Below are 25850 nucleotides of genomic sequence, written 5' to 3'. Positions count from 1 at the left end.
TCCTAGTATGATAATGGCGAAACTTATTCAAATTCGTAGTCATAATATACCTGTATATATAAAAATAATTGTGATACGAAAATCTTACCGTCTATATCAAAGAAGAAGACTTGCTGGAGCGTACCATCATTTACGCACCTCTCAGAAGTCTGAATTCGCTTTTCCTGCACGACCAAACTTGTTCTGATAACTCGCTATTGAGTCGAATAGAGGAAGGAATATATAAATAACCAGCAAAAATAAAACATGCATTGCATTGCATATATAGCTTGAGGGTTTGGGATACGGATGGGAGATTGGAGTCAGTGAAGCAGATATGGTGGGGGTTTGGCCAATGGATCTCCGATGCCTAAGTCTATTTCCTTGAAAACAGGGAGTGTTTAGAGCTTAATTACATACCAAAAGCTTACTAGAATTTGGTGGAGAATGAGGTATTTATAGAGAGATAGCTGACCACATGTGTGTAAGGAGGAGGAAGGACAAGAAGAAACAGTACCACTCCAAATAGCCCTGGCAAACGAACAATGCAAAATGATCTACATCTTCATCATGCAAAAAGACACATAAAGGATCCATAGACAGAGTGAATTGTCAAATACGGTCTTTCATTCTAAGTCTTCCGCTAGCAAATAATTGTGGAGTTACAATCATCAATAAAGAATCCAAAAGAAAATCTTGAGCTTCTTCCAACCAAAGTTCCTCCGCGTCAAGAGACGTTTTGAATTGAGCTAAACGATCATATTTTTTCTTTTAAAAAATGATTTTCACACTATTTTTTAACTTCTCACTTTTTTATTTATGACTATCAGACTAAATAAATCAGATAGAATCAAGGGTCAGACTTAAATAGGTAAAAGGCTAAAAAAGATATGTGAACATCACTTCCCAATTTTAAAAAGTTGAATCGCCAACTTTTATCATAACATTGGTCCTACCTGATGAGTCAATATGCCAATTGTGCTATGTTCATGTAAATTGACATTAAAAAGTTGAGATAAAGTTAGTGACCGTAGTAGCATTACTGTTATCTACAGGATATGCTGTGTGCGTAGCTCAATTTTTTTTTTAAAAATGATTAGAACAAGGGGTGTGTTATCCACACACTCCATTTTACTTCTCACACACTCCTTGATAATTTATGTCCGTTGATCTTCTTCAATTCATCCGATCCGACGGCCGAAAATTAAAAAGGTGTGTGAGAAGTAAAATGGGATGTGTGGATATCACACCCCTTAGAACAATTTTAAATTATCACCAATAATCTCTACACGAGCAATGACCATCTCTAAAGCGATGAAACCGATTGTTATCTCTCACAATAATTTCTCTACCTACAATTCCAGAAATGAACTTGATTGCACCATGGCAATCCCCACAGATCCTAAGGTTCTTTGTTATCCTTATAGGCACCCCGGGAGGGAGGGATATGAGTCCAAACGCTAGCGCAATCTTCTCGCTGTGGTACCAAACTTCCGACACTTTCTCTTCTTCCTCTATATCAAACAGCGCAAAATTGGTGTCAGCAATATAGCCAGCTTCGTCCATTTTCCTCCTTAACTCACTTAGCATTGCCTGAATCTCTGAATTCCTTTCGTGGGCGGTGTCCTTTGCTTGGAAGACGTGGAATGCATTCTTGACTGCGATCCAACTGTAGCCTGCACCCTTTTTTATCCCAACATCTTTCATTCCCTTTCTCACAAGCGTTGCTTCTTCCCACCTGCATTGAGAATTGCCAAACAGATATCAGTTTGTTTAAACGCCACAAAGCGTGTAGGATTCTAGATAGCAACACTACAATGGGATATTTACCTGCCGCAAGCTGCAAACATGTTAGAAAGCACCACGTGGTTGCCAGAGTCTTTAGGATCGAGTTCAAATAACTTGTCAGCTGCAATCTTCCCCAATTCTGTATTCCTATACATTTTACAAGCCCCAAGAAGTGCCCCCCAAATGGAAATCGTTGGCCGAATTGGCATCTTTGTAATAAACTCGTAAGCTCGCTCTATCATCCCAGCTCGCCCTAGCAAGTCCACAACACATGCATAATGCTCTGCCCCTGGTTCAACTCCATACTTTGCTTTCATTGACTCAAAGATCCGCATCCCCATTTGCACAGCCCCTGCCCTACTACATGCCGATAATACACACACCAATGTAACATAATTTGGTTTAAACTCGTGACTTTGGGTGCACATTTCCTTGAATAATGCCAAAGCCATATCGGCAAGCCCTTGATGTGCGTACGCACCTACCATTGCGTTCCAAGTGATCAAGTTCCTCGAAGGCATCTCATCAAAGGCACGCTTGGCATCTTCTATGCAGCCACATTTTCCATACATGTCAACAAGTGCACTCCCAACAAATACATTTCCCTCCACACACGCCTTCACTGCAACCGAGTGAACTGACCTACCCTGTTCAAGCCACGCAACCCCAGCACAAGCACTTAGAACACTCGAAACCATGAAGTCAGTCGGCTTAACCCCTTCTTTCATCGCCCGTAAAAAGAACTCGCATGCCCTCTCCTCCTCATCATTCTGCACGCACGCAGCCACCATAGAGCACCAAGAAACATCATTCCGCTCACCAATTCCATCAAAAACCGTCATTGAAAACCCGACCTCCCGGCACTTCCCATAAAAGTCAATAAGCCCATTTAAAACCGACACATCTTTGCCAAACCCACATCGCATCACAAACCCATGTAACTGTTTCCCGAGCTCCAGACTCGATGTATCCGAACATGCATTGAGAAACGCACAAAACGTAATCGAATTAGGCTCCCCACCCGCCCGCAGAAACTCAATAAACTTGTAAACCGCATTTAGCGGCCGCCCGTCAAGCACCGCATTCGACATGTACGCATTCCACGTCGCAAGGTTTCTCTCGGGCATTTCATCAAACACATTCCGAGCCTCGTCTCGGAGACCCGTCTTGCAGTACATATCAAAAGCGCTGCACCCAACAAAGACATCGCATATCTGCCCGGCCTTGACAGCTAGCGCATGGAGCTGTTTTCCTGTGACAGGCAACCGCAGCAAACCCGAGGCCTTGAAGGCGCAAGGGAAGGTGAAATCGTTGGGCTGGATAGACTCGCGGCGCATGTTAGAGAAATGGAGGATAGCGGAGGCGAAATGGCCGTTTTGGACAGAACCGGCGATGAGGGAGGTCCAGGTGACGACTGAGCGAGATGGGCTGAGTCGGAGGACGAGTTGGGCTGAGTCGGGGAGGTCGAGTTTGGAGTACATGTTGACGAGGTGGTTGGAGAGGAAGGAGGGGAGAGACGCTCCGAGGGTTCTGATCATGTGGGCATGTGCCGCCCGGGCGAGCAGAGGGGAGTGCGTCGACACGGCGGATTCGACCAGGGAGGCGAGCGTGTTGGGAGAGAGGAATGGCATTGTTAGTAATTAGGGTCATGATTGAGGGGTAGGGAGGGAAGTTAGGAGTGCATTAGGGGCTTTTGTGAAATTTCCTTACTGGATTTGTTTGTGAACTGTGGCGGCCTATTACACCAGTACTTTGCTCAACTACTATTTACACGTTCTGAATTCACAAAGCAATGACGTTTCACGACGTCGTTTTCACATCAGCCTTATATAAGGTCCCCCAAAGCGCTTACCAAAAGAAAGAAGAAAGAAATGGCGGCAATAGCAACCGGAGTGAGTCTCAACCACATTTCGAGAGAATCCTCCGACATTCGGCGTCTCGCCGATTTCTACAAAGAGGTCCTTCACCCTTCCTAATTTAATTCCCTATTTCGATTCTTATAATTACATCACTTTAACAAGCTAATTAGCAAATAGTTAATCTAATTAATTTTGATTTTACGATCGTTGTAGATATTTGGGCTCGAGGAGATTGAGAGCCCAAACTTCGGGGAGTTCAAGGTGATATGGCTCAAGGCGCCTGGGAATTTCGCTCTCCACCTGATCGAAAGAAACCCTAGTTTTAACCTTCCGGAAGGACCATGGAGCGCTACGTCACCGGTTGCTGACCCGAGCCACCTCCCCAGAGGCCACCACATCTGCTTCAACGTCTCCAATTTCCAGTCTTTTGTGAAAACCCTCAAGGTATAAAACTATGAATCCGTTTTTAAATTTACCCTTTTGGGATTTTTATGATTTGAATTGAATTTGTGATTGCTGCCCTGTTGGTTTTCATTTGGAGGTGAAAAAGATTTGTGCTTTGTGGAGTTTGATTGTTATAGTGAAAAGTGAAAGTATTTATGGACCATTTTCTTTTTACAAAGACGATATTCTAAACTACTCAAATTTATGACTAGTGGTGGTGGGCGGTCGAAGTTGCGTTCGAGGGTGCCGCCGCTACCGCTGCCAACTGGCCGGATCTACTTGTGTGAACCTTTATGGAATTGAGTCTTGAAATGTGAAATCAAATCTTAGGCTAGATGAGGCATTTGTTATGTACAATATGAGCTCTCGCTTTTATTTGCTAACTATTTTTTCACCCTATATATACATGTTCGTATAACTATGAACTGATAGTAATACGAACTTAGCTATATACTAAGACGCGGAACAGAACATGAATGACATAGCTGAAGATTCAATGCAATGGAAAAGCTTCAAAACAAGCTCACGTGCATAAATTTTGGGAGAAAGAAGAACCAAAAACGCAACCTTTGACCTTTCTAGACCAAATGAGAGAGTGGGAGACGACTAGTTAAGTTATCCTCATGACGTACAAAGTCGTTTTTTTTGTTGGTTCTGTTTAGCTTGTTTTGTTGGGGTAAGAAGTTGGGAAGCTTTAAGAAGAATTTGATTGGAGCGGTTTTCTTCCCCTTAAAAACAAAGTTGGTTTCTAAAACAGGCTTAAATAGGTTGGGGCCTTTTTTTAGAAGGGGCAAAGACAAAGGTTTAAAGGCTTTGTATGTTGGTTTGTTCTCATTTAATTTATTTATTTTATCAACCATTCTTTGATGCGAGTTCTATGAACAAATTTGGTTGTGCAGGAAAAGGGAATCCAGACGTTTGAGAGGTCCTTACCTGATGGTAAGGTCAAGCAAGTCTTCTTCTTTGATCCAGATGGTAAGCCTTTCTAATCATATATTGTTGATATATGTTGTGTTCAAGATTGCAACTTAAGCAAGAGCCATTTATCTTGGGTTAAAGGTGTTAGAATTTTGGATAAGCATGCGGGGATTGCTGGGATTACTCATCGCTTTATGAACAAAATGACAGGATCAATATGATATGTTGAGAAACTAATTGAAAGATTGAACACAGTATTGAATGGCATGCCCGATTTTGAAGATGGAAGATCATTTACCGACAAACACAGAGAATCTTCTCTCAGTTGTATACTGATTATGCACTATGGATTTCGATCAGCTTTCCCATTGCTATGCTATTAGTAGAGAAGAACATTTGTCATTCCTTTCCTTTCAGTTTCTCAATCATGCTTTGTTGTGCAGGCAATGGATTGGAGGTTGCAGGTCAATGAACTGCACGGCAACACCTAAGCCTGCTCCGAAAGGTCAAGTAGAACGATCCGAAGAAATGATAATTAAAATATCGTATATACAATAAGTAGCAATGATCACTTTCATTTATGCAGCTGTACCTCAAGTGTTACTGTATTTATGATCTTAAATATGTTGTATGCTTTTATGCTTGACATCAATTGCCATCGTAACGTATCATGAGCCAGTACGGATTGCATAGTATATGATGGTCGAGTATTTAGGCTTGGTAGAAGTTAGGGATGGGCAAATACCCATTAGTTGTGGGTAACCGCGGTTACCCGTCCATTTATATGTCACGGTTACGGTTATGGGTAACTGTTTAAATAAATAAACGGTTATGGGTATAACCGTTTACCTGCGAAATTTAAATGGACGGTTATGGGTATTAACCGCGATTATAAACGGGTAACCATTTACTCATTTATTTTATATATGTAAAATTAACACAAATCATGTTCCCTATAAGACAAAACTTAGATCAATGCTTTTGACTATAGTGTATGATTTCTATACTATAACTAATATAATATAGTTTTCCTTAACCACTTTAAATTTCATGGTCCATTATATATATTATGTTAATATTTTACATTTCGAGTCAAATAACCCAAGAATACTGTCTTTTAACAGTTTTCGTAACCCAAGAATACTTAGCAAATTTTATACTACCTTCATTGCTAACAGTTAAAAATATCGTCTGTAAACTATTATTTCAATTATTGGAATGGTATAATGACTTAAAAAATTAAAATGCGGAAATGTATGACAAATTTTTCTTTTTTAATTTTCAAGTTGTTCAAAAAACACTTAAATGGGTGAAAAATGAGTAAATAGTAAAAAAAAAGGATAAACGGGGTTTAAAAATGATAAATAGGTAAACGGGTACTAAACGGTTAAGGTTAAATGGATACACAGTTATGGGTTTGGTTAACTGTTAATAAACTGTTATGGGTATGGGTATAACCGTTTAGACAATTACCCAACAAGTAAATTATGCGGGTATGAGAATAAACGGTTATGGATAAATAATTGCGGTTACCCGCCCGTCATAACCGTTGCTCATCCCTAGTAGAAGTTGAATGCAAGTTTGTTACCATGTGACACTTGAAGTAGAAAATTTTCAAGTCATAAGAGCAACTCCAGCGTGGGCTGGTGCTCGAGGGACAGGGCCAGATAACCCAGCCTTGAAGCTCCAGCATGGCTAGCCCAAGGGAGAGTGGAGGCCCGAGCTCCGGGGCTGTGAGGAATTGCCAGCCAGAGAGCCCGAGTGGATGTGACGCTAGGGCTGACTTCAACCCAATTTTATATATTTTTTCTGTCAGGCGCGTGCGACTCACTCGCGCGTGGGGGCGCGTCTGCTGACAGCTTTTCAGAGTATGGGGCCATGTCGCAGTCTGCCGAGGTTACCGTTGGGAAGCCACGTGGCTTCCCACGGTCTGTTCGATCTCAACGACTCATTAAATTAGACCGTCCGATTTGCAACGATAATAAAAATAAAAAAATCTTATTTAATAACAACCATTGGATTTGATATCAACGGTTGATATTATTCTGCTTTATAAATAAATAAATAAATAAAAGAAAAAATAGTTTTAAAATTAAGAAAAGTTACCGTTGTGACACGTGGCACAATCTGGAGTATTAGAATTCAATTTTTTTTAAATCCAACGGCAGAGATTAATTAGTTCAATAAAAATTTAAAAAAAATTGTAAAAAATCCGGAAAAAAATCTGAATTTTTTTTAAAAAAATTGTTTTTACTTTTCTATAAATATCTTCTCATTATCATTTACCTTACACCACAATTTCATATTTTTTTAACTACTTTCAATCGAATTCCTATATTTCTCTCAAAGTTTCAATCCAATTTTTTTCAACAAAATGACTACTGATGCAGGTACGATTAAAAATCTGATCGAAATCTATCCTCAAAGATTCTGAAAAAGTAAGGACATGTGGCACGACGGCATTGGATAAAAATCTTATCGAAATCCATCACCAATAATTGTCTTTTCGGATAATGACATGTGGTGCAAAGAGAACGATTAAAAATCTTATCCGAAATTACAAATAAAAAATTATTCTGTATTATTTTAAAAAAATTATATTTTATTGCCTATTGCCAAGGCTATTCAAGTGCAACGGTGGAGATACAAAATGCAGTTATTGTTCATTAAGGCCGGTTACTGTTCACAGGGTGGATTAAATAGTGAATAGCCTGGGGGAGAGCTCCCACGCTGGAGTTGCTCTAAAAAGATATTTGACATTTTTAACAAAACAGTCCCCTCCTATACTGAAGCCCCCCTTGTCAATTACATCCCCTTTTCAACTTGTTTGTGGCTTATGCTCTTTTTCGCTTATTTGGCTCGATCTGGTATTCTTGCATCACAAGCAATGTCTGCATTGCCTTATGCTACACCGCCAGGACGTGGTTGGAAGAGTGTTTTCGCAGTGCTTGTGTGTATAGACAAGGATTTTCAAAAGAACACTCTACTTTCTAATTGAAACGTGAAGTATTCGGGAAAAATCTCTGTTTTGCTTAGCTCAAAGACACTTTTTTTTCTTTGTCATACCAACACTACTAGGGTGGGAGTAACTAAACCATAAACGTGGGTTTTGGTGCAAGAGTAAATGTTCTTAACCATTTAAAAATCGATTTTTAATTAATTGAGTTAGTGCTCATAACAACTCCAACTGCAGAAGGGTACTAGGATACGTAATCGAACACCAGTTCTTGGCTCTATGAGTAAATAGTAAAAACTTGAACTACAACCTTTGAAAGGATACTAGCATTAGCGTCCAATATCAGTTCGAACATTCGATGGAGTGACGAGGGTCCTAAGCCGATAAGTGTTGGCAACCTCTGTAGCGACAAGTGTCGGCAGATTAACTGCAAGCACAGCCACCTGCTTACATGTGTACTGCTAGAATTCGAAGTGTCCTGGCCTTTATATCGACACGTGTCTCAAAATCCACGTGTCAATCACGTTCCATAAATTATAGAGTAAATTGTACAAATGGTCCCTCAACTTTAATCAAATTGGAGCAATGGTCCCTCAACTAAAAATCCATTACCATTGGTCCCTCAACTTATCAAAATGTGTAGCTATAGTCCTTTTCATCAATTTTGTCAAAATTTTGTCAAAATAAGCTATGTTGGAATGACCATTTATATAATTAGGGTCCCTTAACTCATCAAAGTGTATAATTATGGTTCTTTTCATCAATTATGTCAAAAAATTTGTCAAAACGAGTTATATTGGAAGGACCATTGCTACAATTGGGTTAAAGTTAAAGGACCATTTCTCCACTTGAATTAAAGTTCAGGGACCAATGGTAATGAATTTTTAGTTGAGGGACCATAGCTGCACGTTTTGATAAGTTAAGGGACCAAAGGTAATGAATTTTTAGTTGATGGACCATTGCTCCAATTTGATTAAAGTTGAGGGACCATTTGTACAATTTACTCTAAATTATATATAACCTTATATAAAGTCTGCCATTCTTCCCTAACATCTACACGTACGTATAGAACTAGTCAGAACCACCAAAACCGTTGAAATAACGTTGTAATTCATCACAAATACTGATAAGAATGATCCAGGGACAGCCACGGAGGCCTCGGGAGGACGAGGCGCGGCCGATCAAGTACGGCGACGTTTTCTCCGTCTCAGGTCAACTCGCTGACAAACCCATTGCACCGCAAGATGCTAACATGATGCAGACCGCTGAGACCATGATTTTCGGGCAGACCCAGAAGGGCGGTCCGGCCTCTGTCATGCAGTCGGCCGCCAGCCGGAACGAAAGAGCCGGTCTCGTCCGCCATGACCAGGCTACTGATGTTGCTGGAAGTGAAGGTGTCACTGTTACCGAGACTGATGTCCCCGGCAGCCGCATCATCACTGAATCAGTTGGTGGACAGGTTCCCAACCTGCTATCTCATATTCCTGATCATTTAGATACCAAAGATCGATTCAATTAACGATACAACTCACTTTTAATATGTTAATTCTGTCTAATATATACGCTATATTTCTTCATACGGATTGTTACGTCTAATATTATCGTGTATATATATTATGTTATCAGTCTAATATTATCATGTATATATATTATGTTATCAGGCTGTGAATCTAAATTATTAATTAGTACTATTCAGTACTAATTTAACATGTATGTTGTAGGGTTGAATTGATCATTCTGCTATTTGTATTAGTAGTATAGTTTGACATCGTAAAAAACATAAATATGAGGCCTGGCATTGTGTTATACGTCCAACACATAATGTATGCTATGCTGTTATGGATGTAAAGGGGGTGGGTGACCCTTTTTCTTGTGTGTTCGGATGTGGTTAGGTGGTTGGGCAGTATGTGCAGCCTACCCCGGTGGCGCAGGCAACTGCGGCGGGGTTCATGCAGCAGAACTCAATCACCATAGGTGAAGCACTGGAAGCCTCGGCCCAAACAGCGGGTGACAGGCCAATTGATCAAAGCGATGCTGCGGCCATTCAGGCAGCTGAGGTGAGAGCGACAGGCAGCAGTGTGATAAGCCAGGGTGGGCTGGCCGCCATGGCTCAATCCGCTGCAGCGTACAATGCTGGGACTGAGAGGGAGCAGGACAAGATCAAGCTCACTGATGTATTGTCGGTAATTAACTCGACCATTAGGCATATGGATACTCTGTGGTTTTATGTATTTATTCAATATGGTCAGTAAGGTGTTTGATGTGAAGTAGTTTTTGTTGCGTGGCTGAAGGGTGCAACTGCGAAGCTGCCCGTGGACAAAGCCGCGACGAGGCAGGATGCTGAAGGAGTTGTGAGCGCTGAGCTGCGAAACAATCCGGACATGGGAACCCGTCCCGGTGGAGTGGCAGCGTCGGTGATAGCGGCTGCTAGGCTGAATGAGAGTATAAAAATGTGACATTCGGCCGTTCATGCTTTCTGGTAAACTGAATAGGTGTTGTGATCAACAATCTCTAAATTAGTTAGCAGTTTTAAGCCACGTATCTATATGAAATAATATGTAAACGTGTGCGCCATGGTTTTGTATTCGCGGTAAAATACCAAGCTGTGTTGTACTTTGAATGTCAGTGCGTTCTTCTTATATGATATGTAAATGTATCTTTTAACCAGTTTGAGTTCTGTTCTACAGAACCATAAGAAGGTTGCATCCTTAATTCTTTATGTTCTTTTGTTCTCCACTTCTCTCTCGTCCGTTTTGGGTAGACGGGTAGGATTATGTTAGATTTTTGGACTGGACTGCTGGTTCTTATTGTGGGGCTGTTTGTGAAAAATAAAACGTTTGGACTGGGCTAGCCCACACAGCCAATGCTTCTGTTTGTTCTTATTTTAGGGGGAGCATCGCATCTCATGCTGTAAACAACTTAAGTTTTGTATTGTTTTTTTTCACCAAAATCAAAGTGAAACAGTAAAAAGGTGTTTTGATAAAATAAAGGGGTTTTTGAACATTAATTCTTGCAAAAGATTAAAATTTAAAAAAAATCTGGTGCTAAATTAAATATTCAATTTAATCCCTTAAGTGTACTTTTATCAAAATTTACATTCAATTTTTGTTATTTAATGTGTATTTTTATTTAATCTCTCCATATTAAATTTTAATTTTATTAATATGCACATATTTAGTTTTTTTTAATTAGAAATGTATGTAAATGAGAAAATATTAAAAAACATTTGTGATACAAAAAAATATAAATACATAAGTGTTCAGAAATGATTGTGCCAAAATATATAAAATTGACTTTTTTGTACCGAAATATTTGTACCTACATGATTGTAACGAAATATATTATAATGAACCTAAATGTATGTACCGAAATGTATTATATTGAATTAATGTACCTAAATGTCAATACCGAAATGTATGTACCTAAATGTCAATACTGAAATGTATGTACCTAAATGTTAATACCGAAAATATATGTACCTAAATATCAATACCAAAATGTATGTACCTAAATGTATTTACCGAAATATAATAATTGAATTAATGTACCTAAAAGTCGATACTCAAATGTGTGTATCAAAGTGTACGTAACGAAATACATTATATTGACCGAAATGCATTATATTGAATCAATGCAACTACATATTTGTACCGATGGATATACCAAAATATTCAAATGTATTAATGTACCTAAATAAAGAACATACAAAATTGTTATCGGAATATATATTATAAAAAAATTAGTTGCCTAAATGTAGACATTAAAATATATTATGATGAATGAAATAAAAATTAAATTTAAATGTAATTAATACATTAAAATAAAAATAAAAGGATAAAATAAAACATCAAAATACAACTAATAAATGATATGATTAAATGTGCTAGGGACTAAAATTGAATTTTAATCTTACATATGGTTATAATCTAAAACTCGTCTTTTTTAAAGATTAAAATGAAATTTTCTATAAAATAAATATTCCACTTATCTATAAGAAATAACTGTCAAATATCAGCTTTTAAAAGTAAGGGTTGCTTTTAAAAACTGCTCTAATAAAAAGCGCAATCGAGTTTTCATGAATATTTTTAGTTTTTATAATAGGCTCATTGATTTTACAGAATGTCATTCCAAATACATTATATTTTTGAAGCAAAAAGCAACCACAATCACCATTACAAACGTAAAAAGCGACCACAATCACCATTACAATTCTTAAGGAAGGTTACTATCACCACCATTGCTATCACCCGCCACACAACCACCACCACAACTACAATTGCCACAACCATCGTTGCCGCTGTTACCACCACTATCATTATAAACACAACAACTACCATTGTTGTCATAACCACAACTACAATTGTGATCCTCGCCGTTGTCGGTGCTCCTACAACTATTGTTACCTCTATCGGCCTAACCACCACACCCTTTTATTGACACCACCAACACTACCATCAAACCATTACCTAGCTACCGTTGGTTTTGTTGTCCTCCACATTTGTCCTTTCCATTTTTGCCCTTATATGCAATTATATCACTTTTACATTAAAGTTTATCAATCACTTTACACTAGTTTCCATATTCACAATACTTTTAAATTTACATTTATCGAACGTTTAACTGCTTTATTTTTCAGCTGATTATTCTTAAATTATAGCAAAAACAGTTTTTTAAATAAGCACAACAATTCTAAACTAGACCCAAGACTCGCTCTTTAAATTTCAACTATTCACTTTTTAAATAATGAAAAGTAATAAAATTTGAGGTAGACTCTTAAGTAGGTTGTGTTTGAATTGTTAATAATAAAATATTCAAAATTTGTTAAAATAGGAAGTGGTGTTGGAAATAAAAGATTAACTGTTTTTTTAACAATATTTACTTCCTAGTTTAACAAAAACTTAAAAGCTCTTCGAGATGTAGTATCTTTTGCCCACTGCAAAGTATCCCAACATGTAATGAGGTGTATCTTTTGCCAACCGCGTCTCAAGTTTAAACTATTTTCCTCAATGCGTGTTAGTGTAGAATATCGTTGGTACTAATAAAGGTGGTGCTCTCCACACATTTTTTTTACTTTCCGCACATGTCTTGTTAATCTTTATCATTTGATCTTCTTTAATTAGTTTGATGTAACAATTATTTATTGAATGGGACGTGGGAATAGCACCACTAAAAAAAACATTATCACCATTAGACTCTTTCAAACTTCACATTGACGTGAATATAAACTAGCTAGTTTACACCAATTAAGTGCTTTTTATTCTACGACCCTTGTATAGTTTGCACCTATACATCACTTAAGTAGTCCCGACATCTCTATGCTTAGTAATCAGCCTCTAATAATGGACTGCATGCACAATGATCCTCTCCCAAGCAAGGACAATAATTCACATGGATGTAGGGTCGGGGCAATGGCGCGGTTATATTTCCACGAGTAAAGAAGAATCCAAAACGGTAAAAGTAAGTGTGGGAGTTGGTGGTTTCCTGGAAATAGAAAAATCATGCACGTACTTACAGGACTGAGACCCACAAGTACCTACTCTCATGCCTAACTGCGTAGTGCCATGCATCATGCAACAAATAATAATATGAAGGTGACAGAGATTTGTGGAGTGCAGTACAACTTGTGTTCCTGGTTGCGCGCATATATACATATGCTTTCCTACAGCGTTGTTTGCGTTACTTCATTGGCAATGATATGATATGACGGATGGCTTTGTTTTCTTGCAGTAGAACAATCAAATCATTGGCAGAGAATTTGATTTTATAATTGCAAGGTGGAGATGTAATGGTTGGTGTCATACACAGTAACACATTTTTGCTCTGTGTAATTTGGTTTGCATTATTCGTGTTGGTTCCCTTAGACCTCGTGATTTAAAGAAAATTGTGATCACTCACTGCTTGATTTCAATTCTCCATCGTTGGATTAAAATATTAAACAATTTGTGATCACAATTCTTAGACCATGGGGTAAGTTTAAGGAGAACTGGACTCCATTTTAAGAATCACTGGCTTGTTTTTTGGGATAGATTTGAGTGTGATATGCCTAAATGCTTAACTCAAACCTTGCTAGATACAAATTTTCCACAATTAGGATGTACATTCTTGGTCTATGTGGGATATGCCATATGGCCGCTTGGTTTTTACATAGTTTGGCTGTTCCATTCCATTTTCTATGTTAAATGTTGCAATTGGGATGTGCATGCATGAAGTGAAATGATTGGATGCCAACGATCCGATGTTGTTACTAAAAGCTGATGTGATGATGAAACTACATGGAGCTCCAGGCCCTCCATTTGAAGCCGCATCATCAGCAGCAAGATGCTTTGAATGGAAGTGAAGAGCGCCATAACTTTTTGTTTACGGTTAATCAGATATGGTAGACCGGAAGTGACTTTTTCAAAGTGGGCATAGAAAGTTCACGAAAAGCCAAGAAAAAGTTTTCCATTTTCAAGCAGGGGGTTAAACCATGTTAGGTCTGCAACTTTGCAAGGATAAAAGGACGTTCAATGTTGGACTAAAAGTCATGAAAATGATTAGTTCCTCTCTCTCAATCTTCCTACCAAGAATTAATATTTACTTTTCTTGCAAGTAAAATTGTAAATTGAACAATGGAAAGGATTTTTTTTTCAAATGATTTGAGAATACAACTCATCATGTGGTATTTTATGTCACGTGTTATAATAGGAGTAGACAATATGACTGAGATGTCCCACCTTGAGGATATATTAACAAAATAAATTATAGTGTTATAATTTGAGTTTAATAGTAACATCACGTAGGTGCGGCTATACTAAAAAATTGCTCGATGAAACAGACTAAAGTACTACTTCTAGATTTTTTTTGCATAAGTATATATTGGACTTTACATCCCACCCATATCATATGATCATTATAGTAGATAAAATTGTATACAAGTTATCTTATTGTTATTGATAAAAGTTTAATATTTCTAGAAGTAATGTATACTAATTTCTAATTAAGGGTGGTTGTGAGAGCTTGAAATTAAGATAGATTTGAAATTGATTAATTAACTCTCATAACTATTAATTAGTAAGCTTTTCTTTTCTTTGTTCTAATTTGCTTGGCATCCCCATCCCACACCAAACATTCGGTGAAACAAAGCACAAGTAGCGAAGTAGTCTCCTAATAGTATTTCTTAAAACTAGTGCTATTTCAACCAATACCTAATAAGCCAAAAAAAGAACATATGAAATCTAAGTGTATCCCACTTTAGCAGTAGACTTTGCTTGAACATGAGTTTTAATGTAAATTTGTAGCTAGCATCCATATATATGTATTGACAAAAATAAAGGAATTGTTAAGTAAAGTAGGGGTCATCCACTTTGTATGTAAAACAATTAACAAAAAGATGAATCTTGTTGAAGGTCAATCTTTATGCTTCCAAATTGAATGTGATCACGGACATTTCAGATTGTGGATGTACGTAGATTGTAGACTTTCCCAAGTGGTTGCAAGATTTTTTTTATCGTATAAATCATGTACTAATAAATTAATTAACATATATAATCTGAGTTAATATACAATTATACATGAAAGCTTGGTTAGTCGTTTATATGAGTGGCTGGTCCTCACCATTGATACATTGGACATTAAGCTATGCGCTCGTGTACACTCTAGCGCTTCTTATATACGAGGCTTTCATCCAACAAAAAAAAGCGAAATTTTCCTTGCCATCCTAAAAGTAGAAATATTAAAACTAGAGTAATGATAATTGCACACAAACTAATCACATTGCTAACTATATTTTTAATACAGATAAATTTCATAACAACAATATATAGCTTATTTTTTATTCGAGAGATAGATATATATGAGTTAAAATGTGATTAGTTTTATATGACTCGTAACAATGTTCGTATAAATATAATATTGTATGAAGAAATAGAACAAAACAAAGAGAGAACCTTTCTTGTTTGGTCGGACCAACAATTAAAGAGAGAACAAAACACAACTAAATCTCACGATTCTCACCTCCCTTCTCTCCCTGTCCCTTCGGACTTTTGCAGTGCTCTCTCTCTCTCTCTCCCCAAATAAAAGCCAACTTATCATTCCACCGTTTATTTTATCTCCAACTCTCATTCAGCTAACCCATATTCCATAACTCACAACAATAACCAGCACACCCGCCTCCCTCTCTCTCAAAAACCATGTCTAAAATCCTATGCAAGAACTTCCACTGCTTCCCTAATTTCATCAAATGCCTACCCACAATCCAAGCTCCACCGGATCAAGCCTCAAACGAATTAGACCACCAAAACCAGCCACCACGTCCCTCTACCACCACATGTACATCTCTCATCATCAAGAACTTCAACTCCGTCTACCATGACTTCAACTTGATGAACTCATCATCAGATCACTCAACCTTCAAATCCCTCACAGCCTCCTCCTCCTCCACCGACGATCACTTCTACTACTCCTCCAACGATTCAGACGCCGACCAGTACTCCCCTCCAGATTTCGCCACCATCTTCGCCTCTCAACGCTTCTTCTTCTCCTCCCCGGGACAATCCAACTCCATCGTCGAGTCTCCAGACACCACCACAAAACCCAAGTCTTCTCAGAAAAGAATGTTGGTCACCAAAGGCGTGCGCGTTCCCAAGTATTCCTCAAACCCTTACATGGATTTTCGGCGTTCGATGGAGGAAATGCTCGAAGCGAATCGAGATGATATATCGGCAGGTGATCATGTTCATGCTACAAGCGATGACATGGAGTATTTACATGAGCTTCTCTTGTGCTACCTTTCGCTCAATCCGAAACACGCGCACAAGGACATTATCAGTGCCTTCACCGACCTTGTCATCGGCCTACTGTGTGCTGAAGATTCACCAGCACCTGCACCAGCCTCAGCGGCTGATATGAACGTGAAAAAAAGCCGGAAACTCATTAGTTAGTGGCGACGCGACTAACATTTGGTGGCGGTTAGCGTAACGGTTCGAAAAAGAGAAAAAAGACAAAGAAAGATAAGTCGTTTGTCTTGGCTCTTCTCTTTCAATGGATGTTCATGTTTATGTATGAGGACAAGGAAAATACGTATTTTGATGATCACAAAACCAAGGAAGGCGTGGGATATGTTGAGGTCTCGAGATGTATGTTTATACATATTTCTTGTAGTATTTGTTGATTGTGTTGCGTAAAAAATTGTTTTTAGGTTTAACAATGTACCCTTTTTGTGGTTGAATGTTCGTCATTGGCAATGGTAATTGGTGGCAAGAAAGTATGGTTTACTATTCTTGGCTCTTTGTGGACCTCTGGTGGTCCTGCTAACATTATTAAGTCCCTGAATGCAATTAACAAGAAGGAGAGCTAGCCTAACTATTTCTTAATTCAAGGTAGAAAGGAATTGAATAGTCACATTATCTAAAATAAATAAATAAATAAATAATCCAAAATAAATAAAGTTTAATCTAAATAAAGAAGTTGGTACCTTCTACCACCCCTAAAACATGCATGAATGAGATGAAATATGGAACAATGCTGCCAAGGGAAAAGTGATACATGCGTAGCCAATTAGGGTGACTATATATCTTTCTATTCAACACACCACCCATATATGGAGAGTAACCCACTTTACTTTTGTAAGTTTTTTTTTTTATCGATGCAGATTGCAGACTTTTTACCTTACACATCCTCACACGCCCCTCGCATGTGACGAATTTTCAAGCCAAATATGTAGACAACACAAATTGAGTGACGTGAACCACATGTGGCCGTTGGGCTTCATATGTGGGCTAATCTGCTCTGATATCAATCACAGAAGAAAGTTGAGGTTACATCCTAAAACTAATTAACAATATGAATAGTAGCCCAACTTACTTTTAAATACTTGTAAAATTTCTACTTTTACAGACGTGAGATTCTTTAACATTCACATTCTCACATGAATGACTTGAATTCAACCTAAATTATTAACGAGATAGAACTGAACCCGAAAATTAAATAAATTAAACATTTGCGTGTTGGAATTGATCACGTCTTGACATGAAACTAACGTGGTTTGCTAACAAAGGCTTATGATAATTGATAAACAATTAAATCTAGTAAGAATAATGTTATTTTGACACATAAAATTTAATTCTCTCCTCTTTCATTGAGGGATCCCTCAATAATTAAACACTCCACATTACATTTATATCAATTTTATATATCCAAATAAAATTATTAATTTACTAAACACCAATGATTTTAACGCAATACATAAGTTGAGTTAGGATTGACTAGTATTTTACAAGAACGATGACCACTCGTTTCTCACCCTTCTAGTCAACCATTGGACAAAAGAATAAAGATTTATCCATAGTAACTTTTAGCAAACTTTTACTCCAAATTAAGGTGATTAAGATAACAAGACTATATTTTGGTAAAGAGATAACAAAACTTGCATAGGCTTGGAACATCAGTTATATATGGGGCATACTCAAAGCTCTTTAAAAATGAAGGCAAAGATATGCATTCAGCCAAGAAAGATGCATGCTTTGATTAGAAACTTGGACGGATCGATCATGCATGAAATGATATATATGCATGTGTGTGTGTGTGTGTTATATTGTGGCTAAATCCAAAAGAAATTAATCTTAAAAAATAAGCTCGGCTCTGTAATCCGTGTACAAATCACTGAGCAGAGGTATTGGGCAACCCAAAGTTACAAGTGGGCGGTAAAACAAGGTTAATTTGATCAGTGTGGTTATACTGTTTTTTATGCATAATCGAGAGAAATGGGGGGGACAAAGTAAAAAGGATCCAAAGAAAGTATACCCCAACAGCTACAAGAAAAGAAGGAATTATTGCTTTCTTATTTTATACTATACACTAATTCATAGAGTTGGTTGGTTTAGGTAAAGTTTACACCAGACCATTTGTCTTTAAGTGTGATCTGCATTATTTTAAGACTGAAATTGTCAGGCTCCTTACATGTAAGATCATTCAATAACAATATGATATTATTTTCTCTACAAATATCTTAATTATAACCGTTTATTTTCTTTATTATCATTTATAAATTATCTCTAGAAAAATTCATTAAATTTAAAGACCATTTAATCATTCATACGAATAAAATTTTTTATGGCTTATCATGAAAACGTAATTTGTCCGACACAACGATTAAGTAAACAACCTTCAAATTGAATAATCTTTTATAAGTATGATTACTAAATGATGTTAAAGAGAATGAATAGACTATATAATACAAATAAAATTTATGTGGGATATTAGAGGATCTCTTAATTTCATATTTCTAGCATGGCCATTAGGTTGTGGCCCTTGTGGGCAGTGGCGAAGCCACGTGGGAGCGAGGAGTGGCGGCCGCCACTCCCCTCGCCGGGAAACACCACTGAACCCCAGGTCTTCGCCACTCCCCTCGCGCGCCTCGCCGGAAAATAATGGTTCACGAACTTCACGGCGCCCTCTGTTTTTCTGGGTTTTCTGTTCACGAACTTCATAGCTGTCCATTTTCTACTTCCTCGCACAGAGACCAGTCACCAACATCGTCGTCCTTCTTGGTGGTGGCCCTGGTGGGAGAGGATAATGGCTTGGGATAATGGGATGAAGGCTAGTAGTATTTCAGTGAGGGAGAAGACCTGTTTGGATAGCATGATAGCATATGTTTGGAAAACAGGATAAAGGCTGGTCGATATGTTTGGTTCTTAACATAGCGAAAGTGTAACAAAGAATTAAAGGGACAGCTGTGCTGACTTTATTGGCCCATATCATTTGGTCAGTAAATTGAGGGATAAAGATTGTCTGCCCTCAACTTCTGGTACCCTCCTCGTGCCATTCTATTTGTGTGGTCACGGTTAAGCCATGTCAATATTTTATATTACAATTCATTTTTGTCTTATTATATCTATAAAAAAAATATAAAATGTTAACGTGGCTTAACCGTGACCACACAAAATAGGAGGGCACGGGAAGGGCACCAGAAGTGGAGGGCAGACAATCATTGTCCTAAATTGAGTACTTCCCAGTGACTACTCAAGTATTATATTTTCCCCACTATTTTTTTTTCTCTTCTGACCCATCTTTTTTTGTGGTTTGTTAACCCATTTCTCTCTTTTATTTATTTATTATTCTTGTATGTATTTTTTTCCCCTCTTTTTAAGACTCCTAGCTTATTTATTATAAACTTTCACATTATTATAAATATTGTATTAATTTTTTAAAGTAATGTAAATATTGTTCAATGCTTATTTTACGATAAAAGAAATTCATTTAAATCCATCTAGACTTCTGCCTAAATCTTGCCTAGGCGCCTAGCTGCTAGGCTCCAGTCCGCTGCCTAACTAGCGCCTAACGTCTTTAAGAATCTAATCCTAACCAATTTAAGCTTGTTACATGGCTTTGATATTACCGCTTACAACCGCATTGGTAAAGAGACTATTTTCTGTTATGAATATTGATTTAAAACTTTGCACTCTTCAATGTGAAAGCAACCGCTTCGATTGAACATTACACTCTTTTGAATTTCGCCCCTCCCCTCGGCAAATCCTGGCTTCGCCACTGCTTGTGGGTGGAGATGAACAGAACTGAAAATTTTGAAAAGTAAACTGAATAATGCTGGATGAAAAATGATTCCAAATGGCAAATGCACAAGTTGGAGAGATAGGCATAAGCGAGTACGCCAAATTATATACAATCATGTAGGAGAATCTTGAAAACTGCCTATAATGGGGCATTTTGACATAGACGCCTCGTTTTTTATTTTTTTAGACTAAACATACACTCCTTCTGAAAATTTGATCAAACATTTTCCTAAAATTTTGGTTATTAATTTCAATTCCTATTATCCCTATATTTATGCATTTATTATTCATCTCCTGGGCATTTCGTTTTCTTTTTTTTTCTTTTCCTATTATCCCTATATTTATGCATTTATTATCCATCTCTATGCATTTTTTTTATTGTTTGTTATAATATTTAATTTTTTTTGTGAATATAGTAGAATATTTATAAAAAAAAAATTGTCAAATTTTATTATTTAGAAGACCCAACACATAGTAAAGATTTGTTTGATTATATAGCTACGTCTAGTTACCTATAATATGGACACATTTAGTTTTATAGTGGATTTGATTTTTTGTATTTCTTGGTACATTTGGAATGTAAATGTACCAAAAGGGTTATCTGATAGAGACATTTGGTTTTGTGGTACATTTGAGATTTTTTGTTCATTTGGTCTTTTGGTACAATAGGAATCTAAACGTACCAATAGGATTACCTGACAATGGGCACATTTGGTTTTATGGTACATTTGAAATTTTGGTACATTTGGTTTCTCTGTATATTTGAAATCTAAACGTACCAAAAAGGTTACATAACAATGGGTACATTTGGTTTTATGGTACATTTGAATTTTTGGTACATTTGGTTTCTCGGTACATTTGAAATCTAAACGTACCAAAAGTTGATACTTTTGTTCTCAAATGTACCCTAAGTTTTAAGTATATTTTTTATATATCTATACATGAAAAAAATATGTATTGAAGACTTTTTATTGATACAATTTTATTAGAAAGAGTTTTTTTTTTTAAATACTGATAATAAGGAAATGAGGAATTAGTTAATTAATTTTTTATTTTATTTTATTAAAAAAATGTCATTTAATGCGCAGAAGGAGATTGAGGAAATTAAATTCCTATATTATAGGCAATTAGTTGCTAAGCTACCTTATGCCTCTATATAAATGCATTTAAATTAATGACATGAAAATTAAATAAATAGAAAATTATTGAGGTGGCAATTGATTGAAGCACCTTAATCAAATATTTAAAAGGGATGAATGTTTAATCTAACAACTATAGAAAATATGTAGGGGATTAACAATTGGGGAATTAGACATTAGCAGGCCTTTAAGGAAAGGAATTCCCATTTTTCAAAAAAAATGGGGACACCTTCTGGACCGTTTGATCTCGCTTTAATGAAATTATATGGTTGAGATTAAATCACAGGCCACAGAATCTCAACCACATAATTTCATTAAAGTCAGATCTAACGGTCAAGACAGTGTCCCCATTTTAAAAAAAAAAAAAATTGGGGATCCCTTCCTTTAAAGGCTTCCTAGACATTAGTATCTATGTTGTTCTTAGATATGATAAAAAGTTGAGAACCATATGCGTACACACATAAAAAATTATTAAAATCAAAATGTCAATGTTTTAGCATTCAAAACAGCTTCAAATCACGTCCCCAATAAAAGATAAAAAAAAAAAAAACTTTATACTTTCATGATGGAAAAAATTGAAGGAAGTAGAGGTATTACTTCAAAATCAATTGGCATGATGGATAAAGTCCTTCCAAGCCATTTGGAAAAAGAAAAAAAAAGGGGAGAATCAAATGATGTCATAAGATTTTAGCTCTTAGATACCATAAAGAATATGTTCATGAACAAAATCAGTGACATGAGGTTCCATTATAAAATCAATTGATAATATAAGAGTATAGCCCAACTCTTTATAAACTCTTGCATGATTTGGTCCCTCACTGATGTGAAACTTTCTCCTCGCATTCTTACAGGTTGAAGGGAATAACTTCAATTTTCTTCACATTCTTAGGCGCGGGTGCTCACATGTATGGTATCGAGTATGAGAAACTTATCTTGAAGTGCATATTTATTTATCCTTTTTGTTATATTTACTTTTCATATCTTTTTAATGGATACATTTTTTGTGTCATAGATTAAATGGAATAGAAATGATTTAGTGGTAAGAGTCATAGAAACAAATATTTCTTTCATATTTTAGTTGATATATTTGTGTGTACAATATTTATTTTGTGGTAAGTGTTAATATATTTCTAGTTATCAAACATATTATCAAGGGAATCCAACTTATTATTTATGAGTACATGGATCGACGAATCAAGTGATAAGATAGAAATAGAGGTCGGTCGAGAAGTTGGATTATCTCTTATAATTAGTAGTAGTCATTAACTTTTTTTGAGGATATAGTAGTTTTTTTTTTTCTGAATAAACGATATTATCTACATTAAGAGAAAAAATGTAGTAGTTATTAACAAAATGGCAGACTACAAACTTGGAGAAACAACCAAATAATATATGTAGAAGTACAGGATATATATATATCATCTTGACAATCAAATAATGCAAAATAATGCAATAGCAGGAGAACAGGAGTACTGTTGGGAGGATTGTCGGGTTATGGATGATCATATATGAATCAACTTAACATTGATTTTCTTGGACCTAGAGATCTTTGCCAGGGAACCCATGATTTGGATTAAGTGTCTAAACTCCACACATGCAATATACCTGTATATGTATAACAGTATATATATGTATATATGTCTTTGTGCGTGTGTGTATATATATTAACTTTATAGCAAGTATTCTGTTCGTAAAGCGAGACATGTTATTACTCACATATATACCACACATATACATTACATATTTTTATCCATGTGTGTAACTCAAAATGTGAAATCATATAGGTGATAAAAGATGAATATACGTGTTATATATGGGCAATAATTTATCCCGTTCCATGAACATGAACAGTAGAGCAGATCCCCTTCAAAAGGAGTAACTATATATATTTGTAGTTGTACAGAAACACTCCAATGCGGGTGGAGGTATGGTGCAGTAGTTTGAAAATTACACTCAATAGCACTGCCACGGAAAGAGGAGAGAGAGAGAGAGGGAGGGACTGTTGGAGGCCATGCCAATGGAGGATGCTCTTCCATTCAAATACAGGAATGAGGATTCTTTCCAGATCCTCTTTGTGAGGATCTCGGAAATTCTCCAATTACGTCTATTCATCGTATATCGTGCGGTTAGTTTTCATCAGATAATGTTTATATTCAATTTTAAATACAATTTTTTTTTTAAATTTATGACTGCACGATGTACGATAAACAAACGTGATTAGATGAGATCCTCACAAAAAGAATTCGAAGAGTATCGTCCTCGTGGCAAATACAGCAACAAATCTGACAAACTTTGCTTCATATCAGATGGAGACAATACTTCTGTCTAATCATATGCATATGTACTTTTCCTTTTTTGGGTCTGATGGAAACAATATATTTACAGCTCCTGCAGTTTCATGAGTTTAATCGTACTTGGTTTTCCTCGGGAATGGAACAGAAATATTTTGTCATTTCTCCTGTAGGCCATGCACATATTCTTGTGCTCTTGTTTGCACGCGTCCAGACACTTCTCACATTGCATATATGTTACTGTATCAAATCGTAGTCGGCACAAGCGTTTATAAATGTTAAAAAAAAAGGTGTAGAGCGATACAACTTGACGAGCGCGCCCTGTACCTGTTTCCACTCGTTGGAAGCATATGAATATTTTAATAATTTTACATACTGGTCTCAGACTTATTATAAAATTAATACGCAATTTGAATAGGTGTACAATTTCTAACAAGTCCTTGCACAGTTTGGTTATTCTCTTATGTGAGACTTTACCCTTCACATCTCACAGTTCCGACAACTACTATTACTAACTTTTGAATCTTGAAAATACAAATAATTTTCGATAGTGCATGATTATAAGATTATAGTTGGATTTATTTGGTCTTATTGATTGTTGTTCGGTGCTTCACCTTTAAAATAAAATTTCAAAATCCATTCACATCAAAAGTATTTCTTAATGGGTAAAACACGTCGAGTAGCGTAACCCGTTATTTTAACTAGTCGAATTCGGGTTTGAACAACCGATTGATGCAATGCGACGTGTTAAGATAAGGAGTGAAGATGAATACAACAAACACGAGTCATTTCACATCGACTTCCATGTATGCACTCAAAAAGTGTGTGCCTAAACCCAAAGTTTGGGCCTAAAAGCTAAACTTAACCGGTTACAACAGAAAAACTGAATTCTGGGCTCCAAAACAGAGCCCAAGTTCGACCCAACCCAGTAAACAAGCACCCATGATGGACCCCACGAACAAAAATTTGCTAGTAAAAAAAAAAAAAAACCCAAAAATCCACCACCATCCAAATTCAGTCTGACCAGTTACCACCACCCAGAAACACCAAAACATGGCTCTACGCATGTTCGTACAGTTCCCGGTTAGCTCACCCTTCCCGCCACCCACAATATCCGGTAGCCTAAACTCACCCGTACGGTTGAAACCGCCATGTGCCGGTAGCCACTCAATCCCCCTATCCCAACCCAGACGGCCCCTAACACAGAAGAACAGAAGACAATCATTTCTCAGAGCTGTCGACGAAAGCCAGACGAATTCAGAGTCGGGCGCGGAATCGGTGAGAACCCAAGACAAAGAATCGGCCGCGAGTCAACCCGTCGAGTTGAGCGAGTTGGGGAAGGAGATCAAGGCAGCGATGCAGAAGAGGAAGGAGGAGAAAGAGGGGGATTTTTTGAGCGGAGTGGCGGAGGAAGTTAGGGAGATCGAGTGGCCGGCGTTCGCTAAGGTGTTGGGAACCACCGGGGTGGTGCTCGGCGTCATTTCCGGCTCCAGCGTCGTTTTGCTCACTGTCAATGCTGTTTTGGCCGAGTTTTCCGATCAGGTTTTTGCCGGGAGAGGGGTTCAGGATTTTTTCAGCTGAGAGAGAGAGAGAGAAGTGATAATGTTGGGCTTCTGGGCCCACTATCATACCCGGGCCGCCTCATATGTGTTGTGTTGTGTTTTCTTCATGGAAGAGAGACAAACTGTACATCATGTAATGGAAACCCATTTCTTTGTGTTTCATAAAATGACGGGATTGAATTTAATTTTTTTTAAATTACAAGCGACATTCCTACTCCAAACTATACGAAAAAGAAGGAGAATTTGATTTCCGACCGCAATGTGTTAAACCAAGTAGCATTGCATCAAAATTTGCCAAGATTACGGAGATAAAAATCATACTTTATCCTTCAAAATTTGTCAAACTTTATGAATTTGTGTTTTCCCCCG

At 37.1% G+C, this 25850-nt stretch overlaps 4 protein-coding genes and 1 pseudogene across 5 annotated transcripts; 4 read left to right on the top strand and 1 right to left on the bottom strand.

Annotated features, from left to right (window-relative positions):
- Positions 1 to 1196: 1196 nt before the first annotated feature.
- Positions 1197 to 3525, bottom strand: LOC126594791 (pentatricopeptide repeat-containing protein At4g14850). The gene is made up of 2 exons (XM_050261046.1): positions 1810 to 3525; positions 1197 to 1717 (listed from the first exon to the last, which is right to left on the bottom strand). The coding sequence occupies exons 1-2, from the start codon at positions 3396 to 3398 to the stop codon at positions 1252 to 1254; spliced, it is 2055 nt and encodes a 684-aa protein (XP_050117003.1). The 5' UTR covers positions 3399 to 3525; the 3' UTR covers positions 1197 to 1251.
- Positions 3526 to 3563: 38 nt separating this feature from the next.
- Positions 3564 to 5666, top strand: LOC126594802 (uncharacterized). Its single transcript, XM_050261058.1, has 4 exons — positions 3564 to 3725; positions 3840 to 4070; positions 4970 to 5045; positions 5432 to 5666. Exons 1-4 carry the CDS (start codon positions 3639 to 3641, stop codon positions 5458 to 5460), a joined length of 423 nt encoding a protein of 140 aa, XP_050117015.1. The 5' UTR covers positions 3564 to 3638; the 3' UTR covers positions 5461 to 5666.
- Positions 5667 to 9008: 3342 nt separating this feature from the next.
- LOC126594795 (late embryogenesis abundant protein D-34-like) lies at positions 9009 to 10663 on the top strand. 2 transcript variants are annotated; one of them, XM_050261053.1, is made up of 3 exons: positions 9009 to 9403; positions 9837 to 10127; positions 10236 to 10663. In XM_050261053.1, the coding sequence occupies exons 1-3, from the start codon at positions 9077 to 9079 to the stop codon at positions 10398 to 10400; spliced, it is 783 nt and encodes a 260-aa protein (XP_050117010.1). In that variant the 5' UTR covers positions 9009 to 9076; the 3' UTR covers positions 10401 to 10663. The 2 variants fall into 2 exon arrangements, with proteins under 2 accessions (XP_050117010.1, XP_050117011.1); XM_050261054.1 differs by having other exon boundaries at positions 10216 to 10311.
- A 5199-nt stretch (positions 10664 to 15862) lies between these two features.
- LOC126594798 (transcription repressor OFP12-like) lies at positions 15863 to 17216 on the top strand (annotated as a pseudogene).
- A 7689-nt stretch (positions 17217 to 24905) lies between these two features.
- On the top strand, positions 24906 to 25666 carry LOC126594800 (preprotein translocase subunit SECE1). The gene has a single exon (XM_050261055.1). The coding sequence runs from the start codon at positions 24973 to 24975 to the stop codon at positions 25498 to 25500; it is 528 nt and encodes a 175-aa protein (XP_050117012.1). The 5' UTR covers positions 24906 to 24972; the 3' UTR covers positions 25501 to 25666.
- The last annotated feature ends 184 nt before the right edge of the window (positions 25667 to 25850 follow it).

This window comes from Malus sylvestris, chromosome 13 (genome assembly GCF_916048215.2).
Source record: "Malus sylvestris chromosome 13, drMalSylv7.2, whole genome shotgun sequence".
In the NCBI taxonomy this organism is placed as follows: Eukaryota; Viridiplantae; Streptophyta; class Magnoliopsida; order Rosales; family Rosaceae; genus Malus; species Malus sylvestris.
The sequence above is the reverse complement of the archived record's forward strand: the minus strand, read 5'-3'. Positions and strand labels throughout refer to the sequence as shown.